Source organism: Cervus canadensis, chromosome 11 (genome assembly GCF_019320065.1).
Source record: "Cervus canadensis isolate Bull #8, Minnesota chromosome 11, ASM1932006v1, whole genome shotgun sequence".
Classification (NCBI taxonomy): Eukaryota; Metazoa; Chordata; class Mammalia; order Artiodactyla; family Cervidae; genus Cervus; species Cervus canadensis.
The window spans coordinates 5,992,157-6,015,816 of NC_057396.1; the positions used below are offsets into that span (position 1 = coordinate 5,992,157).

Below are 23,660 nucleotides of genomic sequence, written 5' to 3' on the forward strand. Positions count from 1 at the left end.
GTGTGTGTTAGTATGTGTAACATACATAATATAGTACTTGGCACATTGGAAATGTTTAATAAATTTCAAATGGCTATGATTATTATTAAAATCTTCCTTAAGAGTTCATATGTTTTATATGGAAGTGGTATTTCCTACTGAAAAGATATTAATCAAGATATGACTCTTTCATTCAAGGTTAAACATTGAAAGCATTTAATTTTATGTGAGGGGATTAGATATAATGAATGTTCATTTTATTTTTTCTCTTATTTTAGACTTTCTCTTTTGCATTGGGGCATAGCCAGTTAACAAGGCTGTGACAGTTTCAGGCAAACAGTAAAAGGACTCAGCCGTACATACACACGTATCCGTGTTCATCTTATTCTTTATCAAACATGATTTGCTCTTCTCATACTAATATTTTAATATAAGCATTAGAAGTTTTTCACTTGGAAACCTAAACCAAGAATGTTAACTTTTAATTTTACCAATAAAAGCATTTTCCTTGGAACAACTGGCCCAATAACCTTTATATTTGTGATTCAGAGATGATCTCAGTGTTCATTTAAAGGGAAAACAATGAACAACTCAGAATGGACAACTGGTACTTTGTAGCATGTGTTAGACTCCTGGTTCAGTTCTTAACACTGATATTTATTTTTCCTGAGTTTTCTTGAAAGTTGTTGTACCTTCTGGAAATATTATTAATTGGCCTACTTAGGTCAGATGCTAGCTGGTTTGAAGGAAAAGGCTGACATTATTGGTCACAGAAAACAAATTGATATAATTTTTAGTGAAAAGTTGAAAAGCTGAATGATGGAATCTGCATTCCAGCAGATCCTAACAAGACAGAATGGCGAGCTCAAACCAAGGAGAAATGAGAAGCGTAGCAGGAACACAGGGAGGGGGAGACATGCTTGGTGACCCTTCACAGGAAAAGGTCTTAAGCAGCAGTTTTAACCTAATGTCCAGTGTGAGCGCTGAGGAAGGAAATGCAATGCTGGACTGACTCTTCAACAGAAGGGAAGGACTGCAGGCAAGGGCTGTAATTATGTCCCTGATCCATACTCTGTCTAGACCACAGCTGCAGGCAATTGGCAAAATAGGGAGCATTCCAAGTGGAAAGCCGTCTGAAAAGTGAGTGGCTTCTCCATAGAAAAGCCCTTGTTGGGACTGGAGAAGCTTCCTCTGGAGGGTGGGAGGTAGGGCGGAACCTGGGGATTGTGAAGCCTGAAATTTAGTGTTTTGGAGGGCCCCATTTAGAGAAAAAGAAGACAAACAGAGACCTCAGAGGATCCTGGGCAAATAAGGCATCCTAGAGCTTAAATTTCATTAGCTTCATGGGCACCCCACCTCTGCTCTAGAAGAATAGATTTAATGAGTGCACAGGTGTTTTTGCTTTTTTTAAAATTTTGTTTTAAGAAATTTAAAAGTGGAGGGAGCAGATTCATTCCCCTGAGGGCAGAATTAGTACTAACAGGTTCACAGTTAAGGGATACTTTCTGCAAAGTCAACAATGGGATGAGCAGTCTTCAGTAGGAGTAACTCAGGACATATTCAAGCAGAGGCTCGACCTTGTGGAGAAGTTCTCTACTTGTGGAGAAACTGGACTAGATGGAGGATTTTGAACCATGCTTGGCAACGCCTGGGGATCCCCAGAAAACATACATGGAAATTCTTCCTTCAAACAGAATGGTTTGCTGTATCTGTTTTATCTTTTAAGCTTTGGGAAGATTATAATTTTTATCAAGAATTGTACCCTTTAAAGAGAGAAGAAGATGGAGGAGAAATGGGAAGCTTTGAAAACAGCTAGACTATATGAGTTTAAAACCCCCAGTAATCCATTTTTCAGCTACTCTAAACTACCCTTGTTTCCTATTGAGGAAGCTGGTGGGAACCCAGGGACAACATCCACACAAAGACTGCCCTCAGATTTTTTCACTTCTGCTCAGTTTGTGTGTGTGTGTGCATGTGTGTGTGCATGAGTGTACACATGCAGTGTTTCCTATTAATAAATTTAATCCACTAAGGTATACATGAATTCAATCCCAGCCTTCTCTAAATTTGGAATAATTTCAAAATAAGTAAGTCGTGTGATACATTGAATGCTGATTTTGAGAAAAGCACAGTTAAGTTGTTGGAAGGGGATTCCTAGGTGGTGCTAGTGGTAAAGAACCTGCCTGCCAATGCAGGAGACACGGGAGACACAGGTTCAATCCCTGGGTTGGGACGATCCCCTGGGGAAGGAAATGGCAACCCACTCCAGTGTTCTTGCCTGGAGAATCCCATGGACAGAGGAGCCTGGCAGGCTGCAGTCTATGGTGTCGAAAAGAGTCAGATACAACTGAAGTGACTTAGCATGCACGCACAAGTTGTTGGAAGAACAGAGAGCATGGCTTTTTAAAACCCCTACAGGGCTCCACAATGATTCACATGGGTTCTGTGATAAAGGTTCATAACAAATATGGGCATTTGGGGAAGGTGATTAGTGGGAGAAAGGGCAGAAGATTAATTTCAATGAGGGGACCCTGGAGACTTCTTGAAGGAAGCAGACTTTGAGGAACTGTTGGGATTCAGGTTGTGTTTCTCCAGATCGCTCTAGGAGGAGACAGGACACCAGAGATTAGGGTATCTTAAAGATAATAGAGGTAAAGTTACTTCTTTTTAGCAAAGAAAGAAAATATGTGCCAGACATAGAAAATTTGAAATAGTAAATTCTCAATAAAATTAGTTATTTTTTCAAGTGCCAGACACTGTGCTGTGCATTTTTCATAAGTTACTTAAGTCTCATAACCATCCTATGAAGTAGGTACAAACTACTATCATGCCCATTTTGCAAGTTGAGTTTTAGAAAGTTTCAGTAAGTTGCCAAAGATTACACAGCTAACAAATGGATGACTGTGAATGTTCAGTCACCTATCCATGACTGCAGCATGCCAGGCCTCCCTGTCCCTCACCATCTCCCAAAATTTGCCCAAGTTTATGTTTATTGCATCAGTGATGCCATGGTGTCTGATTTCAAAACCTAGGCTCCTAAGTAATACACTAAGTTTTAGAGTGGATGTGCAACATTAATAATAATTCCGCCATGAAAAAATTACTACTACTGTGCTCCTGTAATTCCTACTAGTCTTTTACTATGCTGTTTTAAACATAATATCATAGAATATATAAAATGTTTACTTGGCATGCTTGAATGTTTATGACATAAACATTTCCTATTATGTATTAGTCTAGGTCCTCCAAGAAGCATATGCAAAGACAGAATTTAACATGCAACAATTTTATTAAGAGAAATTCTATGTGAGAGAAATGGGAGGGAGTTGAAGAAACCTGCAAGGGCTGTAAGACTGTGATGCAAGGTTGAAGCTGAGGGCAGGAGAAAGGGAAGGAAAGTAGGACAGAAGCACCCTAGATCTCCATTCCATCTAAAGAAAGTTTGACAAGGCTGTCAAGAGATCCTTGAGCTGAGGTCAGCCATCGGAGGAGTCCCGTGAGTCCCAAGAAGGGGTGCCCTCAGTCATTGGTGACTGGGCTTAGGGCAAAAGTGTCTCTAGTTTTCAGAGTGCTCCAGCTTTGGCCCATGGCCAGTTAAATTCCCGTATTTGGAGGCCTGTGGGGCACATTCTTGTGGCCACTATTCCATGGTAATTAAAATATCATATGAAATGGCTACACAATAGTCTATTTGTGAAAGTCCCATGATTACTTCTATTTTGAGGATGTTAGTATGGGTGTGTTTACATTTTTTATTATAAAGAATCCTATAATGAACATCTTATGTATAGAATTAATGGATCAAATCATGTTTGCTGCTTGAATGCCCTTAATGAACTTTGTCAAATTGCTTTAAGATAATGTACTGATATTTTTAGACTTGTAGGGACAGGATTTGTAGGATTTGTAGGGACAGGATAATGATGGCTGAATGTGTAAGATGAGGAGGTCACATTCTGAAGGGTTTTGAATGTCAGCCTGAGCCCTTTTAAATTTGTTTTGGTGAAAAACTAAGGCTGGAATGAAATTGGATTGCTATTTTAACCTCTTTCCCATACAGGCATGATATGGGCTGAATGTAAAGAAATTTGGACTCAAGGCCCCAAGGAGTACTTGTTTGAGCTGTGGAATATGCTTGACTTTGGAATGCTGGCAATCTTTGCAGCATCATTCATTGCAAGATTCATGGCGTTCTGGCATGCTTCCAAAGCCCAGAGCATCATTGATGCAAATGATACTTTAAAGGATTTGACAAAAGTCACACTGGGAGACAATGTGAAATACTACAATTTGGGTGAGTTTACAGTACCCAGTCAATATGTTTATAAAATGTAGAATTTATATGATATCATTTGTTTGCAGAATCTTAAAAAAAAATGGTACAAATGAGCCTATTTAAAAAACAGAAATAGAGTCACAGATGTAGAAAAAACAAGCTTATGGTTACCAAGAGGGAAGGGAGGGGAGGAATAAACACAAGGGGGAGGTTGGAAGTGACATATACACACGACTACATATGAAATAGACAACTGATAAGGACCTACTGTAAAGCACAGGGAACTCTACTCAATACTCTGTAATGACCTACATGGGAAAAGAATCTAGAAGAGTGGGTATATGTATATGTATAACTGATTCTCGTTGCTATGTAGCAGAAACTAACACAGCATTGTGAATCAACTATACTCCAATAAAAATTTATTTAAATTTTTGGAATAAAGAAAATGATGAAAGAAAAAAAAAGGAACACATCAGTAGCAGTTTGGTTATTACTCAATTCTCAGAAAAATTATTGGTCAGTTTCCAGCTTCTTCAGATTATCTATATCTTTTATTATGCTTTCTACTTCTTTCCTGATATTTCTTCTGGCAGAAAAGCTCTCAATTATAAGAATCATCTTACTTAATCTCTGGGATTAATTGGCTAACCACCAAACTTCATTGAGAATGCTGGTATTATGTTGTGGATTTATGTTTTTCTTCTTGTCTATTAAAAATAGTACACATTTAAGTACCATTTCTGTCTAAGGCATATAAAGTACTTGAAAGCAAGGGAATCATCGAAGGCTGCTAATAAATAGTACCCCTTTCTCTCACCCAGACTTTGAACTAGTGCCATGCTGTGCTTAGTCGCTCAGTTGTGTCCAACTCTTTGCAACCCACTGGACTGTAGCCCACCAGGCTCTCTGTCGTGGGATTTTTCAGGAAAGAATAGTGGAGTAGGTTGCCATTTCTTCCTCCAGTGGATCTTCCTGACCCAGGGATAAAACCCACCTGCTGAGCCATTAGGGAAGCCTTTGAACTAGATGAGAAATAAAACAAAGCGCTAACATTAGGTCAAATCATCACCTTTAATACTGACAAAGTTTAGTGTGGATAATACAGTTCTGAGTTTATTAGTCAAGTGGTTCAGTAATACTGAACCCCAGGCTTAGGCAGATGTACCCTCCAATTTCCAGGCAGCCATGGACAGGGCAGTCATTCCTGAAGTGGGTATGTTAGCAGGTATGGTCATGTGAGATTCCTCCATGGAAGATCAGAGGAAAATTCCCAAGGTAAAGAGGGCGGAGCCGAGTCAAACATGTTCAGTGTTCCACCCCAGTACAGCAATCAGTGAAGTCACTCTGCCTCCCCAGGAGGAAAGTGACTAGGAGTATCAATAGGTTCAGTTATTTGCTTAGGGGAAATCTCTCCTTGTAGAAACCTAGGGTGGGAAAAACATTCTCTTTGACTACTTACGTCAAGTCCTCCTCTGATAAGATGTCATTTAACATACGGTTGACATCTCTATGAGTTTTATTGGCTGTATCACATAGGGATTTCTTTTTTATTATTTCTCTTTAATATTTTAATACTTGACAATTTTTAGAGCATATGTAGGGCTTTTATACAAGGATATATTATATAGCACAGGGAATACAGCCATTATTTTATAAGAAAAATTTTAATATATGGAATTTTACAAGTCAAACTATTTATATACTGTACTAATATTCAAAGTGCTATATAAAAAGAAACTGCTTTTATTACTTTATTGTTCCTAATTCTACTTCTCAGCAAATAAGCAAATACAAATTTATAATTATATTTTCCCTCTCTGTTACACACTGCTTTGCATTTTTCTTCATAATGGCTTTTTAATTAGATTTTTGATGTTCTGATGTAATAATGTCAGAAAAATTCATAAATGAATAATTACTACATTCTATGATAAAAATAGACTTGAATGACCAATATAAATGACCTTAGTAAGTTTAAATAACTACAAGTATTGCATAGGCCCCAAATTACTTTATAGTGTAATTATAGTTTAAGACTAAATAATGATATCATTTACTAGGACCTTATTTTCTTTTATTATAGTTTAAGATTAAATAGTAAATGCTACTATTTAGCTAGTGCCAAGCACTTTCTAAACACTGAATGTATGTTGACTTACTAAATTCTCACAACAGATGATAGATAGAAGCAGTATGTAATTTTTAAAGATGGGAAAATAAAACTATTAATAAGATAAATAATTTGTACTAGTTCTTCTAGTTAATTTTAGATAGATAGATGCATGCAGGAATGTGTGGTAAGTCGCTTGAATCGTGTCCAACTCTCAGCGACCCTACAGACTATAGCCCACCACTCTCCTGTCCATGGAGTTCTCTAGGCAAGAATATTGGAGTGGTTACATATGACAAGTCCATAGTTTGTACTCTCAACCATTATGCTATACCATTATGGAAAACTGCCAGCAAACCAGGGGGATAATTTTCTTTGTAAATTCAGAACCTGACACTTAAAGAAGTTTCATCAGGAACTGGATTGCTAATGTAATTATATTTCTATCCCAGAAAAGAAGTTACCTAAGTAAAAAGTTTCCTTCTCCAGGAGATCTTCCTGACCCAGGGATCAAACCCAGGTCTCCTGCAATGCAGAGATTCTTTACCATCTGAGCTACCAGGGAAGCCCCAAGTAAAAAATGTAAATAAACTCACCATAACTTTTGTCTTTCCTTCCTCCTAGCCAGGATAAAGTGGGACCCCTCTGATCCTCAAATTATATCTGAAGGTCTTTATGCAATTGCTGTAGTTTTAAGTTTCTCCAGAATAGCCTACATTTTACCAGCAAATGAAAGCTTTGGACCTCTGCAGATATCACTTGGAAGAACAGTAAAAGATATCTTCAAGTTCATGGTCATATTCATCATGGTGTTTGTGGCCTTTATGATTGGAATGTTCAACCTCTATTCCTACTACATTGGTGCGAAGCAAAATGAAGCCTTCACAACGTAGGTGATTTTGGTTCTTTTAATCATGATGATTGTCAATTAAACTCTAGCCTAATAATGTTCATATGCAACAGTGGGATAAATAATGTTTTAGTAAAGACTTTATTTCCAGTTACTCTTTAGCATTATGAGATAAGTTTTAAATGTGTTGTAAGAACTCAACAATGTGGGCAACCTTTCTAATAGTGAGTAATAATAGTTAACAATTTTAGGGCCAGGAGCTACCTCACACACACCATCTGATCATTTCTGTTTCACACAAAAAGGAACTGAAGCTCAGGGAAGTTAAATGACACGCTAAACGCCTCATAGCTGCTAGTATGTAGAAAAGCCAGTACATAGTCCCTTGTCCACTGACTCTAGCATCTGGGCTCTTCACTTCTGTGTCCTGCTCAGTTCAGATTCATGGGGCCCCACGAGAATGGCTGCTTCCAAAAGCAATCTGAGTTACCAGCAGTGACAAGAGTTTTAACTTATGTTCACCATGGACACATGTGTTTTTCATAAAGTGTGTTTGGAATACATTACTCAAATATTAGATATTCAGGTATACTTTGGACACGTGATGCAAAGAGCTGACTCATTGGAAAAGACCTTGATGCTGGGAAAGATTGATGGCATCACTGATTCAATGGATATGAGTTTGAGCAAACGCTGGGAGATAGTGAAGGACAGGGAAGCCTGGCATGCACAGTCCATGGGGTCACAAAGAGTCGGACATGACCAAGCAACTGAAGAAACAACAAAAAAATGTTACAATGAAAAGTATTGATGGAAGCATAACCTATATTCATATTCCTGTAAAGTTCAGTTTGTCAGAGAAACTGAACCACCTGACCTAAGCAAAGGAACTTCATTTTGGTCAATAATTATGCCTAAAGCATTGAAATTCCTAAGACATGTCAGTGACTTTAGTAACACTGACTATGTTTATATTGTCATATTTTCCTTAAGACACCTTAAGACATATACTATTATCTATTTATTGGATATTAGAAGTGTAGATGAGCGGAAACACAAAAGGACTATAAAAGATTACATTATTTTTATTAAGTAATACAGTTAATATTTCCTTTACCAAACCTATGGATTACTTAAATGTTAATATCTGTGGTTTGAAGTTATGTTAGCATTTATTGAGCACTTATTACGTGCCAGATAGTGAGTTGTGTGCTTCATATGCAAAATATTCCCTTATCCTTGCAACAATCCTGGAAATAGTTATTGTCCCATTTTATAAAAAACAAAACTGAGGCTCAGGGAAGTAAAGAATTTTCTCATGAATATCTAATAATTTTCAGACATTAAATCAGCTTGCTTTTATTATGGTATCATTGTCATTCATTTGTATGCTTTATCATTTCCTTTATTTCCTTCTTTTTACCCAGAGTGGAAGAGAGTTTTAAGACACTGTTTTGGGCTATATTTGGACTTTCTGAAGTGAAATCAGTGGTCATCAACTATAATCACAAATTCATTGAAAACATCGGTTATGTTCTTTATGGAGTCTATAATGTTACGATGGTCATTGTTTTGCTAAATATGTTAATTGCAATGATCAACAGTTCATTCCAGGAAATTGAGGTATAATCTCTATACATTTGTATACTATGTGGTATATGTTTTAACTATTCCAGGGATCAGCTCAGCAATAGTAGTGATACTATAGACTACTTTCTATCTGTTCTTGCCCTTTTTATATGCTTCTTTATATATTTTATAGAAAATTTATACTTTTTATGTTCTTTATATGTAGTAATCTAGACAATCTTAATCCTTTGCTTCCAAGCACAACATCTATGGGTGTGGTGGGATAGTAAGGAATAAGGATGAGAAATGTTGTATGATTTGGTATTATTATTTATAAATTCTTAGAAACACTATATCAGCATGAATTTATATTTCATTCAAAAATTATTGCTCATGAATGCCACTATTTTCCAAATATTGCTTTGAGTGATGTTCAAAACTGACCCTTTCTCAAATTTAGAGTGATTTTTATTCCAGGAATCTTTTGGTCTGTGTCCCACATTCATCAAAGCAGTGATCTGTTGCAAAATATAAGAGTGAATAATTTTTCATAGTGTTTTTCAGAATATAGGAAATAGATTTATAACTTTCAGTGTATTTATAAATACATGCAAGTTTTGAGATCTGTAGATCTGTAAGAATGATAAAAATTTAAGTAAATTTTCCTAAATTTTCTTTCCTAAGAGTGTGTGAGTAGTACCTTAACATGTCTGAGACTATCTTGGGGTAGTGTTTGGGGCCTGAGGTTGTTGTAGGTGACATTACTTCCATCTAGCCACACAGTGTCAGAAGCGTCCCAGTAATTGTTTGTGCATTTCCTTGCTGACCTGTCATATTTATTTGTATAGGATGATGCTGATGTGGAATGGAAATTTGCAAGGGCCAAGCTTTGGTTTTCTTACTTTGAGGAGGGAAGAACTCTTCCTGTTCCCTTCAACCTGGTGCCAAGTCCAAAGTCCCTGTTTTATCTTTTATTGAGGCTTAAAAAATGGATTTCTGAATTGTTCCAAGGCCATAAAAAAGGTTTCCAGGAGCAGGAGGATGCAGAAATGAACAAGGTGATTTCACTTCATAATCTGAAATTATGTTTTTAAACCAAAACCGTGATAAGCACGATACCACATCCCTTTATAAAGAAGCAGTTTGTGATGACATGCCCATCCATTCCCAAATGTAATCACTTAGCTCAGAGCAGACCTTTGACTTTACATTTTTTGCTAAAAAATATAAGAAAAATCCATGAAATGTAGCTAGAATAATGTGTCACATTATCCAGAATGGGTATTAAAAGGGAGAGCTATTCTGGGGCATGTTTTTGCTGTTGTAGCTACATATCCCTCACTCTGCCTTCACTTTTTACAGCTGGGTATAGTTATATACCTCAGTTTATGCAGCTTCAGTTTTTTCACCTTCAGCTTATACAGCTAGCTGATTATGACTTCGGGGACTCTGACAGACTCTTAAGTAAGTTCTACACTGAGAATTTCAGAAATCAGTTGCTTACATGTACTATGGGGGATGAGGCTTGGCATTACATAGTTCAAGAAAGATATATCTGAGGGTACTAAGTGGAAACAGTAATCTCATGAAGCAGGGCCCTCTTAAGCGTCCGTGGAAGTGATCTGTCTGGTGCCCAGGTGGAGGAGTAGAGCCATCCCAGAGGGTGAAGGAATGTGTGGAGCACGTGGAACGCTCTGGGAGTGCGTGCGGGTGGGGAGGCTATTCTCTGCCAGGAGTTCCGAGGGGACAGAACTCTGCATCCAGGAGGAGCACAGAGACTAGATGCCGCCAGAGGGGGCCAGGAGGCAGACAGGTTTGGATACTGCGCCACAGATAAGGACGTGGCCGAGTCGGCTGCTTCTAGAAGGAAGGCTGAAGGGGAATACAGTGAATATTTTTTATAATTCCCAATTTTAATGAGGAAACACATTTGTTTTTTTTTTTATTCAAATATAGGAAAAGAGGCCATGTGCAAAAGTTGTGAATTTTAGCTGTATGTTTGGGAAAAAGAAAAAACAAACAAACCAAGATCTGTCCAACAGAATGGTGGGCTCTTATGAAATAGTCAGTTCCCTATCATTTTAAGTAATCAATAAATGCTAGATGGCCAATATTAGGATTTTATAGATTTTCTGCACTGGGTGGGCAGCTGAGCCAAATAATCATAATGGTCCCTTACAGTTATAAGGTTCTATTATTGAATAAAAGGGAAACATTTTAATTCCTGTTGGGTTTGCGTCTTACTACTTGGGATTCTCAAGTTAAGCTCGCTGAGCTCCAGTTTTCTCACCTGTAACACGGGAATTACAGTTATATCCATGTCATGCAAATCAAATCAGATAAATACGTGACAGTGCTTTGAGAATCCTTAAGCTTTCTTTAAATGTATGATGATTATTTTGGATAGGAATTTTGGAAAAAATATGTGATCTTTGGTGCTCTCCCAGATGTATCCCTTACAGAACTCAGTGGGTTGAATAGCAAAAATTTCCCTCACCTTACTCCATGTTACTAAGCATGTAGCTCTTAGTAACATGTGGTTAAAACTGCAACCCCAGACAATTCAGTGTCCAAACGAAATGTCCAAGTATTCACCCAAGGGAAGACCCTAGTAAGAATATGTTCCTCTCAAAGAAACTTGCTGGAGGGTTAGACCAGATGGCTTTTAGAATATGGGATGAAGGAAGAGTGAAATTCATTTTACAGTTCTCAATGTATAATTAGTGATTGTACTCATTTTACTCTCTATCTTTAAAAGAGAAATGAAGAAAAGAAATTTGGAATTTTGGGAAGTCATGAAGACCTTTCAAAATTATCACTTGACAGAAAACAGGTAAGATCACATTTGAAAATATGGAGCCACACTTATGATCTGGCTTATCTTCTCAGAGAGAAGGACAAATATTCAGAAGCAATTTTAAGAAACAGTAGACACATTAAAGAATTAACAATTTGGCAGTGCTCAAAGAATCTGTTATTGAGAAGTGAAAACAAGCCTGTGTCCAGTGCATCAGCAAAAAGAATTCCATGGCTGTTTAAGGCAGATATTAAACATATATTGGGAGTACTTTGGGGTGATGAAATATAGAATTGTGATGTAGAGAAGGAAAAATTAAAACAATAGAGGAACCTGTCAGGGACCTGATGGAGATATAATTAATTTAATTCTCCACAGCTCAGGTGGCGATTATGCACACCGAGCAGAGCCCCATTATTTGTCAGTAATCGAGAAGTTGTCACAAGAGGCTCCCTGAGAATTCAGTGGCTGCTCCAGTCAGCACAGTTTATAATGAGCAGTGTACCCGAGAGCTACCTCAGCTCCCTAATTTGGAGTGGCAGAATCCCTCATGATGAGGACTTTGGCTTTGTTCTGGCAGCAGGCACATAGTAGGGGCACAAGGTAGAAGGAAATTATGCGTGAACTAATTAGGAGAAGAGCAATGTCTTAGGTGGGACTTGCATTCAGTTGCACATAATAATAATAAAAAAAAAACATGGCGATTTAAGCAAGACAGTTGTTTTCTCCCCTCTCATTTAACTCTCCAGAGTTGGCAGTACAGGGTTCTTGTCAGGAGTGAGTCTCTGTGATTCCCCTGGATATTTTTATCATAGTCAAATGTAAGATGACACCTTTACCTCCAGACATCACACCCACTATTCAGACATGAAGAAGCAAGGGAGCAGAGGAAAAGCTGAACACCAGAGGAATCGGTCACCACCCTCAGAAGTGCCTCCCAACAACCTCTGTTACTATATCTCATTAGCCAGAGCTCTGTTCCAGGGCCACCACATGCAACACAAACGCCAAGGAGGGTTGCGATTTTGTTTTGTTTTTAAGCCAAGTGTGTTACCGCCCCTAGCAAAATAGGAATACTCTTAAGTATTGATATAGTATTGATATAGTGAGAGCATTGAACTAAGTAGTCAGAAGATTAAGATCTCATCTCATCTCTGCCACTTTAGCAATTCATTTAACTTCTCTGAACCTTCTCTGAACCTCTGATCAAGTTGTACAACCCATCACACAAAATCGTTGGGAGGATTCAGTTGAAGCTTTGTAAATCACAAACACTAGTAGGTACCTGTTACAGAGAAGCAGCTTTTGTCCTTTGGTTATAATTAACTCAATAAAATTTTTCAAAAAAATAGGTCAGTGGAAGTTGGATTTGGGGCTTCCCAAGTCATGTTATCCTTTTAACATGACTTGGATTGCTTTCTGCTTTCCAGTGGCATATATTTCAACCCCAGATTAAAATAAACTCTTTAAGATCAATACAAAGCCTCTGGTGTCTGACCGTAGTAGTGGATCAATAAAATGTTGACTCCAGTGTCAGCTGAACCTTCTGGTGTGTGCGTGCTAAGTTGCTTCAGCAGTGTTCAACTCTGTGCATCCCTGTTTCCTGCAGCCCGCCAGGCTCCTCTGTCCATGGGGATTCTCTGGGGATTCCCAGCCCCTTTGTTGGGTCCTTCTCCCAGGAATCTTCTGACCTAGGGATCGAACCCAGGTCGCCTGCATTCCAGGCAGATTCTTTACCTTCCAAGTCACCAGGGAGGCCACCAAGGAACCTTCTAGAGTGACTGTTTATTTTGGCAACCATGGAGATGTATGGCTTGTGTCTTCTTTCAAGAGAGAACCTGCTTCGGGGAGCTCTGTCAGCTGGCAGCCTCCTGCTGCAGCCTCTTTGGGGTACCTTCAGCTTTCCCACCACGGTCATGCTTTTTGGGTCCTGGGTATTTCTTGCCAGCACAAGACCTCTTGGGGCACTCTGTGCCCAGCTTTCTCCATCTTCCTACCTCTCCCTCTTTCACAAGTGAGCCAAGCCTCATGGTCTGGAAGCTTTTTCTGCCATCTGCTCACACTTCTCAGTATCTTTCAGAGGCATGATTCTGAACACATTTCATATTCCTGAGTTTGTCTTGACATTTGATTCCCAGAGGACCAAACCAACACAGATGTCTATTTCCCCTTGCCATGTAAGCTTATGATGAACAAGACTAGGCATGTTTCACGTAGCGTGCTTTAGCATGATACATTAATGATATTCCCGAGAAAATGTTTTTTAAAGCGACCATTTGTAGTTCCATTTATTTTTGCCTGTTGTTGCTGAGGCGAACTCCTATTGGAACATGTTTGACGCTGTCATGTACTAAGAAAAACTCTCATGGTGTGTTTTCCCTTACTCATTTTGTGTCGCTTTTGCTCACTTCTTCATGAAGTCGATGTTTACTTTCTATTTCTCTCGGGTCTTCTTTCTGACTCCTTGAAGGTTAAAGTGGTTAGGTCACATGAACATTCCTTCACATCTTCTTCCTGCATATCTCCTCCACGTAAACTATAGAAATCAGTCAGATGAGCCATATAACAATACTTTTAGAAACAAAGTAAGCATTCGTTCTCTTTAGTCATAGCTTTTATTTTTTTGTGTGCTTTCTTTTTTTTTTTTCATTTATTTTTATTAGTTGGAGGCTAATTACTTTACAATATTGTAGTGGTTTTTGTCATACATTGACATGAATTAGCCATGGATTTACATGTATTCCCCATCCCGACCCCCCCTCCCACCTCCCTCTCCACCCGATCCCTCTGAGTGTTCCCAGTGCACCAGGTCTGAGCACTTGTCTCATGCATCCAACCTGGGCTGGTGATCTGTTTCACTATAGATAATATATATGTTTCGATGCTGTTCTCTTGAAACATCCCACCCTTGCCTTCTCCCACAGAGTCCAAAAGTCTGTTCTGTACATCTGTGTCTCTTTTTCTGTTTTGCATATAGGGTTATCATTACCATCTTTCTAAATTCCATATATATGTGTTAGTATACTGTAATGGTCTTTATCTTCCTGGCTTACTTCACTCTGTATAATGGGCTCCAGTTTCATCCATCTCATTAGAACTGATTCAAATGAATTCTTTTTAATGGCTGAGTAATATTCCATGGTGTATATGTACCACAGCTTCCTTATCCATTCACTGCTGATGGGCATCTAGGTTGCTTCCATGTCCTGGCTATTATAAACAGTGCTGCGATGAACTGGGGTGCACGTGTCTCTTTCAGATCTGGTTTCCTCAGTGTGTATGCCCAGGAGTGGGATTGCTGGGTCATATGGCAGTTCTATTTCCAGTTTTTTAAGAAATCTCCACACTGTTTTCCCATAGCGGCTGTACTAGTTTGCATTCCCACCAACAGTGTAAGAGGGTTCCCTTTTCTCCACACCCTCTCCAGCATTTATTGCTTGTAGACTTTTGGATAGCAGCCATCCTGACTGGCGTGTAATGGTACCTCATTGTGGTTTTGATTTGCATTTCTCTGATAATGAGTGATGTTGCACATCTTTTCATGTGTTTGTTAGCCATCTGTATGTCTTCTTTGGAGAAATGTCTGTTTAGTTCTTTGGCCCATTTTTTGATTGGGTCATTTATTTTTCTGGAGTTGTGCTGCAGGAGTTGCTTGTATATTTTTGAGATTAATCCTTTGTCAGTTGCTTCGTTTGCTATTATTTTCTCCCAATCTGAGGGCTGTCTTTTCACCTTGCTTATAGTGTCCTTTGTTGTGCAAAAGCTTTTATGTTTCATTAGGTCCCATTTGTTTAGTTTTGCTTTTGTTTCTAATATTCTGGGATGTGGGTCATAGAGGATCCTGCTGTGATTTATGTCAGAGAGTGTTTTGCATATGTTCTTCTCTAGGAGTTTTATAGTTTCTGGTCTTACATTTAGATCTTTAATCCATTTTGAGTTTATTTTTGTGTATGGTGTTAGAAGGTGTTCTAGTTTCATTCTTTTACAGGTGGTTGACCAGTTTTCCCAGCACCACTTGTTAAAGAGGTTGTCTTTTTTCCCCTGTATATCCTTGCCTCCTTTGTCGAAGATAAGGTGTCCATAGGTTCGTGGATTTATCTTAGTCATTGCTTTTAATTCTGTCACTCACTTTGGTGGTCTCTAGCATTAGCTTTTCAGACATAGAGTCTGAAAGGACAGCATACATTCAGTCTCTGCTGTACTGTATTACATATGTAAACCTGAAATGCCAAATAGCTTCTTGAATATCTGCTCTGTTTCAGTTCTAGAACAGATCACCTTCAAGTGTCAGTTTCAGAGCAGGTTTCACGAGACCCAGGCCATAGGCCAGAGTGGAGCCTAAAGATGTTATCTTAGCATTTTGGGTCCATTCTGCACTATATTGAATGAGACGTGTAGATTTTTTTCATCAGTTACATATCCAAGAACTATGTCCTTTAGCTTTCAATTAGGTCAGAGGCTATCTTTTTAGTCATCTGATGAAACAGTTATATAATATAGTGGTTCCAAGTATAATCACCAGGGTCATTTTGCCAGAAGAATTTGTGCAAATTACCCATCCTTTGCTCTAGAGCTATCAAGTTAAAATCTCTGGCCATGGGACCTGGAAATGTGTATTTCATTAAGTCCTTAAGAGAGTCTAATGCTCATCTGTGTGTGGGAATCATTGAATATTTCGTTGCCTGAATGCCTTAGTCATGGACACATAAGTGAAAAGCAATATTCAGCGAAGTAGCTCCAAGAAAAAAAAAAACACACACACACAAAAAAAAACAGATTCAAACTAATCATGAGACAGGTCTAAAGACACAAAATAGATATTTACCCTTCTATACAGTAAAAATAGTTGTTAACACTTGTATAACATCAACTGTATGTCAAGCTACATATTCTACAGCACTTATCTCTTTAATCCTCACATTAGTTCTAAGATGTAGGTAATATTATTTTTCCTATTTTATACATGAGAAACCTGCGGATAACAAAAGTGAAATGAATTGCTGAAAGTCCCATTTCAGACACGTGCCAGAGCCAGAATTCAAATCCACATCTACTTGATTCCAAAGTAAGAGTTTTTACAAGCACTGTACCACATGGCTTCCTTCCCACACTTCAGCACCCACTGCTGACTGATCATATTGCCTATACCTTTTCAATTCATTGCTTTGATCCCAGCTTTATTAGACCCTTCAATGCTTGTGGAGAATGGGAAACTCTCAGAACTGTTGCTATGTCCAAACATAAAAAATTCCATAGACTGAAGCTTGCTTGTTCCACTTAATAAATAACAGTTATTTAGTATTCCTCACTCCCATCCTACAGTGAAGCTGCAGCAAGATGAAAAATGCTAATATCAAACTAATTACTAGGAAGTGAAAGAAAGACAACATAAAGAATGCAGGAAATGTGGTAGAAAGTATGAAAAAAAGGAGCAGGCGGTGCTTCCTTCAGAACTGGAGTGTATATTTGCATATTAGTCAGGTACAGAGCTCACACCCAATCATTCCTGCTTCCACTCACCAAACCCCCTTCCTCACTCCCATCACATATTATATATCAGTCTCATCTGTAAATGTCCAAATCACTAAGGTTTAAATGCTATTCATATTGCCCACTGAATTGCTTTGACTTCTCAGTCTATTTTAGTGGCCATACATCAAAACAAATATAAATTAGAATTTTCTGCCACCAAGTGGTTAAAATGCTTCTTTGCACCATTAGGTACATTTCTTCTTACATATTACTCCTTGGGATTATTAAGTTTTTAAATATGTGTTTGTTGAATACCTACTATGTATTAGAAACTGATTAGAAATTTTTGCTGTATAGATTTGCATTCAAATTCATATTGCAGATTTAGAGCAGAACTCATCACATAAAAAAGATCCAAGTGGATTTATTACTGTTTAGTCAGGTGCCATTTAATTATATCAGTGGTTCCCAGTGAGATCTGATTTTTATTCCACATGACCAGCAGTCTAGGGTGCATTTGTAATACCTGGAGACAGGTTTGGTTGTCAAAACTAGTGATGGATCCTATTATTGGCATCGAGGGGTGAAGACCAGGGATACTGGCAAACATTATACAATGCACTAGAAGACCCCCACAGTAAGGAATTGCCCAACCCATAAATGAAATGAAATGGGAGCACTGAACATGAAATAGAAAAAGTGAAACAGACTAGATAAAAGTAAAAGATCAAATTAAAAACCTTGTTTTTAAACATGGCTGCTCATTGGAATTACATCTGGAGCTTTGGAGCAAAAAAACAATACCTGGGTATTTGTAGTTTTCAAAAAATTCCAATGTGCATCTGGATTTTAAAAAGTGATTACAGATTTTTATATTAAATGGCAGTGTTGGTGATATAAAATTCTATTATTTTCTGTTACAAATATTTTCTAATTTTCCTTGTAATGGCTTCTTAGATACACCCGTCATTGAAAAGTGGAGATTTAATTTTCAAATACATGGAATTTTTAAAGTAAAAAAAATTACTCAGCCCAAAGTGTCAAAAATGTTGCAGCTGAGAAATGCCAGACTCTGCCCACTGGGTACATGCAAAGGGAAGCCATGTGTTATGCTAGGACTGTATGGCACCCTGTAGATCTACACTTTAGAAACCTATAATTGTGTGCATTCTTCAAACTGCTTCCTGGCTTTCCCTAGCCTCTTTTGTGTCATCCAGGATGTTAGTTTGTAAGTCATCTGCCTCAGACCTTAAAACCAGCTCTCCAGGTTTCAGATATAACTTTCCCATGTGGTTGAATTGCAGCCAGCTGTTTCCTGAACCTAGATTGCACATGCCTTGTACAGCAAGGTGTCTGAAAACCACGTGATCTCCATTAATTACCCCAAAAGTACTTCTTCATTCATTTCATCAGCCAACAACTTCTGTCACAGAGTGATGGCTCTGGGGACACTGAGGTGAACTAAACAAAGTCCCTCCTTCTGTGGAGCCCAGGAGGATGTAGATAATAACCATGTAAACAAGCCAATGAATAAAGCAATTGGCATGTTATGAAGGATACAAGAGGCTTCTTAGGTGGCGCTAGTGGTAAAGAACCTGCCTGCCAATTAAGGAGAAATAAGAGACATGGGTTTAATCTCTGGGTTGGGAAGATCCCCTGCTGGGCAACCCACTTCAGTATTCTTGCCTGGAGAATTCCATGGACAGCAGAGCCTGGTGTGCAAGAGTCCTTAGGGTCACAAGGGGTCAGAAACAACTGAAGCAACTTAGCGCACAGAGCACAAAGGATACAAAAGGCCTAGCTTTCTCAAGATCTGTTGTCATGGGGTGGGCAGAGAAAGCCATCTGAGGAGCTTATATGTTGATCTCAACTCCAGAGGATCGGACAAAGCAAGTCAGTCAGGCAAAAACCCAGGAAGACAATGTTTTGGGAATTGGGAACAACAAATTCAAAGGCCTTAAGTTAGAAAAGAGCAAGTGAAAGACACCTGTGTGGTTATTAAGTTTCCAAAAAAGGATTATTGCCATAGGTGTGTTGTGTTGTGGAGCTGCTTTAATTTGTCATCATGTACTAAAGTCCACACATTCATCTCTAAAATAATCTCAAAGAAGTATAAATTTTCACTTTCTTATTTCCATGAACACCATTTGGATGTGTTCATGGCCTCTAACAAAAGAAAACATTAAATTAATAACTTGCCACCATGAGGCTAGGTGTTCATAAGTAGATGCCCATGATGCCCAAAAATTCGCTTTGTCTGGATCCTTTCCCTCTGGTTATGAACCTGTCCTCGCCCTCCATGCTTTATTTTAAACACTGAGGTGTGGAAGTGAGCTTGACTCTGGTCATCATGTTTAATGATGTCTTTAAAGCATAAGTCATGGTTTGAAATTCAGGAATCATATCTAATATTATATGTTAATATCATTCCATTTTATATCATTATAAAAATTAATGATTATGTTATTTGCAAATGAATTAAATGTTAAAATATGCTGAAGTTTGCATTTGTCTCACAAATTCATAAATTAATGGGGTTTGAAGGACTCCAGAGATTAACTAGGGCATTCTTTTCACTATCAGGAGAGATTATAGGATTTCAGCTTCTCACCTAGTGTTCCATGGCTAACCTGAAGGCAGAACCAGATTTGCATTTTCAGGCTCTTGTCAAGAGTTCTTCTACAGAACCTAAGCCATCTCTCTGGTTAATCTGGTCAATTGTATAATTTTATCTTATTTTTTTAAAAGTTGATATCAAGTTAAAAAAATATGGATATTTTCTTGACATTTTTAGAAATGGTGAAAGAGAAAGGGAAATAGCTACATGAAAAAGGATGTTATCTAAAGAATATCTTCACAATTATATATATTTTTATGAACCTTGTCAGCATTGCCATATTTTTCCTATTATTATAACTCACCTAGATAATTATTTATGTTTTTCATTAAATACCCAGGACATAGCACAATACTTTACATATAGAAGATGCTCATAAAATACCTGTTTAATGGATGAATGTGTGCATAGCTGCTTTACTTCAATGTGTGGCCATTTATAGCATCAAAGAATTGGAGTTAAGGATTTTAGTTGAATTTCATTGGGCTTTCCTGATAGCTCAGTTGGTAAAGAATCCACCTGCAATGCAGGAGACCTGGGTTTGATCCCTATGTTGGGAAGATCCCCTAGAGAAGGGAAAGGCTATGCTCTCCGGAATTCTGGCCTGGAGAATTCCATGGACCGTATAGTCCAGTGGGGTGGCAAACAGTTGGACATGACTGAGCGACTTTCACTTTCACTTTTCACTTTCACTTCACTTCTAACAGAGGAGGAAATGGCAACCCACTCCAGTGTTTTTGCCTGAAGAATCCCATGGACAGAGGAGCCTGGTGGGCTACAGTCTATGGGGTCACAAAGAGTCGGACACAACTGAAGCAACCAAGCTCTAACAACGTAGATATCACTGGGAAATAGAAATGATGGCTGTCTTAGTAAATGGTCTTGAAGTTTCTTTACCCCTGAAAAAATTTTGCACCCTGCAAAATATATATCTGGAGATACTGTGTTTTGTTCAGTTTCTCCTATTTATTTCTTTGTAAGGCCATTTTCCCTTTAGAAAATGTGTTAAAAGAGGTTTCTAATCTTTCTCTTAGCATGTTAATACAGTGCTTTACCACCTCTCTTGCAGATTGCTTTCTTTGTTATCTGCCTCTTCAAGCATATGTATTATTTGAAAAGTGCTGCCCAGATAGGATATTATACAGATCCTAAAATTCATATAGATTTATTAGTGCTTTCTTGACAGCTGGCTCCTATCCCTCAACAAAGTTGTCTCCGGGTGTTTCCTCAGGAGTCTCATCACAGTCTGCTGCATGTGCAGATGGTGTTGTCAGTCATGCTGGACTGTGGCTCCCTCACCAGTGGACTCCTGAGATCACCACTATTATTTTCTCAACGTGTTTGCCTCTTCCTCTACAAGGATACAATTGTGGGAATGTTAAAGCATGACTCTCATGACAGCATGATTGACAGCCACAAAGTCTAAGACAGTCCTCAGACAACCTCTAATAGCCACCAAGAGGCTGAACACACCTAAGACATCTATGATTTGTGTTGGAAGACAGAATATTAAGCAAATTAAGTTAAAATGGCACTATACATATAGAAAATATTATTTATGTATATAAGACTATTAATTCACATGTAACTATCACATATGTAACTATGAGATAAATGCTATCACATCATCTAAAAATTAAATCAGAATCAATTTCTAATTCTTTTCAAATTACAGTTTGCACATAGTAAACAATCAAGTATAAGGAGCTCAGAAGATTTCCAGTTAAACAGTTTCACTAATCCTCCAAGACAATATCAGGTAAGCATGAGGTTTTAAAGAAATAAGACTAGTTATTTGTAATATTTAGAAACTCACATTATGCAATTATTGAAAGGATAATGACCTGTTATGATATTTTTTCAGTAATAATGCACTAGTACAAAAAATATTTATTGAGTAACTACCACATACCATGCACTAAGTACTAGAGATATAGAAGTAAATAAAATAGATGAAATCTTGCCATCATGGAACTTAGACCCTACATGTTTATTGTATCAAGACTATATTACAAAAAGTATAAAGAAGAGAGTAAAAGTCACCTCAAACCCTATTACTGAGAAATTAAGACTACATACATTTTAATATTATTATAGAAACGTTTATGCAACATTGGGCTTCCCTGGAGGCTCAGTGGTAAAGAATCCACCTGCCAATGCATGAGATGCTGGCTTGATCCCTGGGTTGGAAAGATCCCCTAGAGAAGGAAATGGCAACTCACTCCATTATTTTTGCCTGGACAGAGGAGCCTGGAGGGCTACACTCCACAGCATCACAAAAGAGTTGGACATAACTTAGTGACTAAACAGCAACAGCAACAAATATGCAGTGTTATCTAAATGAGTTAATAATATATAATGAGTAATAGCTTTTCACTTTGCAAAGCATATATTCATATTAATTTTAATGGATGGACTGTATTCCTTTCTACAAATAAATAATCCCCTATTGATGGACATTTAGGGTTTATTTTTTCCACTATTGTAAGTAGTACTACTATGAACAGACTTGTTTGTATACTTAATTACATCCTTAGAATAAGTTCTTTTCTTTTTTTTTTTTAGAATAAGTTCTTGAAAGTGGGACTTTACTGTCTATCATTTAATTTTCGGCTTAGGTAGTAAGATTTGGTTTTCCTATATATGCAGCCACTCAGGACTTCCTACATATGTGCTGAGCCTCTTATTATTTATAAAAAGTATATAGTAAAGGAGTTAATAAGGAGTTATTGCCAAATTCATACTTAAATTGAAGAAAGTATGGAAAACCACTAGACCATTCAGGAATGACCTAAATCAAATCCCTTATGATTATACAGTGGAAGTGAGAAATAGATTTAAGGGACTAGATCTGATAGACAGAGTGCCTGATGAACTATGGATGGAGGTTCGTGACATTGTACAAGAGACAGGGATTAAGACCATCCCCATGGAAAATAAATGCAAAAAAGCAACATGGCTGTCTGAGGAGGCCTTACAAATAGCTGTGAAAAGAAAAGAAGTGAAAAAGAGAAAAGGAAAGATATTCCCATCTGAATGCAGAGTTCCAAAGAATAGCAAGGAGAGATAAGAAAGCTTTCCTCAGCAATCAATGCAAAGAAAGAGAGGAAACAACAGAATGGGAAAGACTAGAGATCTCTTCAAGAAAATTAGAGATACCAAGGGAAAATTTCATGCAAAGATGGGTTTGATAAAGGACAGAAATGGTATGGGACCTAACAGAAGCAGAAGATACTAAGAAGAGGTGGCAAGAATACACAGAAGACCTATACAAAAAAGATCTTCATGACCCAGATAATCATAATGGTGTGATCACTGACCTAGAGCCAGACATCCTGGAACGTGAAGTCAAGTGGGCCTTAGAAAGCATCACTACAAACAAAGCTAGTGGAGGTGATGGAATTCCAGTTGAGCTATTTCAAATCCTGAAAGATGATGCTGTGAAAGTGCTGCACTAAATATGCCAGCAAATTTGGAAAATTCAGCAGTGGCCACAGGACTGGAAAGGTCTATTTTCATTCCAATCCCTAAGAAAGGCAATACCAAAGAATGATCAAACTACCACACAATTGCACTCATCTCACATGCTAGCAAAGCAATGCTCAAAATTCTCCAAGCCAAGCTTCAGCAATATGTGAACCGAGAACTTCCAGATGTTCAAGCTGGTTTCAGAAAAGCCAGAGGAACCAGAGATCAAATTGCCAACATCCACTGGACCATAGAAAAAGCAAGAGAGTTCCAGAAAAATATCTATTTCTGCTTTATTGAGTACGCCAAAGCCTTTGACTGTGTGGATCACAATAAACTGTGGAAAATTCTGAAAGAGATGGGACTATCAGACCATCTGACCTGTCTTTTGAGAAACCTGTATGCAGGTCAGGAAGCAACAGTTAGAAGTGGACATGGAACAACAGACTGGTTCCAAATAGGAAAAGGAATCTGTCAAGGCTGTATATTGTCACCATGCTTATTTAACTTATATGCAGA

At 38.0% G+C, this 23,660-nt stretch overlaps 1 protein-coding gene across 2 annotated transcripts in view; it reads left to right on the forward strand.

Annotated features, from left to right (window-relative positions):
* Positions 1-23,660, forward strand: part of TRPC6 (transient receptor potential cation channel subfamily C member 6) — a 150,337-nt gene that overhangs the window by 122,736 nt on the left and 3,941 nt on the right. For both annotated transcript variants that reach the window (XM_043482169.1, XM_043482170.1), the window contains exons 6-11: positions 4,040-4,273; positions 6,993-7,257; positions 8,646-8,841; positions 9,636-9,845; positions 11,546-11,620; positions 21,349-21,432. In XM_043482169.1, coding sequence (XP_043338104.1) covers positions 4,040-4,273; positions 6,993-7,257; positions 8,646-8,841; positions 9,636-9,845; positions 11,546-11,620; positions 21,349-21,432 — 1,064 coding nt within the window. The remainder of the gene's footprint in view (positions 1-4,039; positions 4,274-6,992; positions 7,258-8,645; positions 8,842-9,635; positions 9,846-11,545; positions 11,621-21,348; positions 21,433-23,660) is intronic.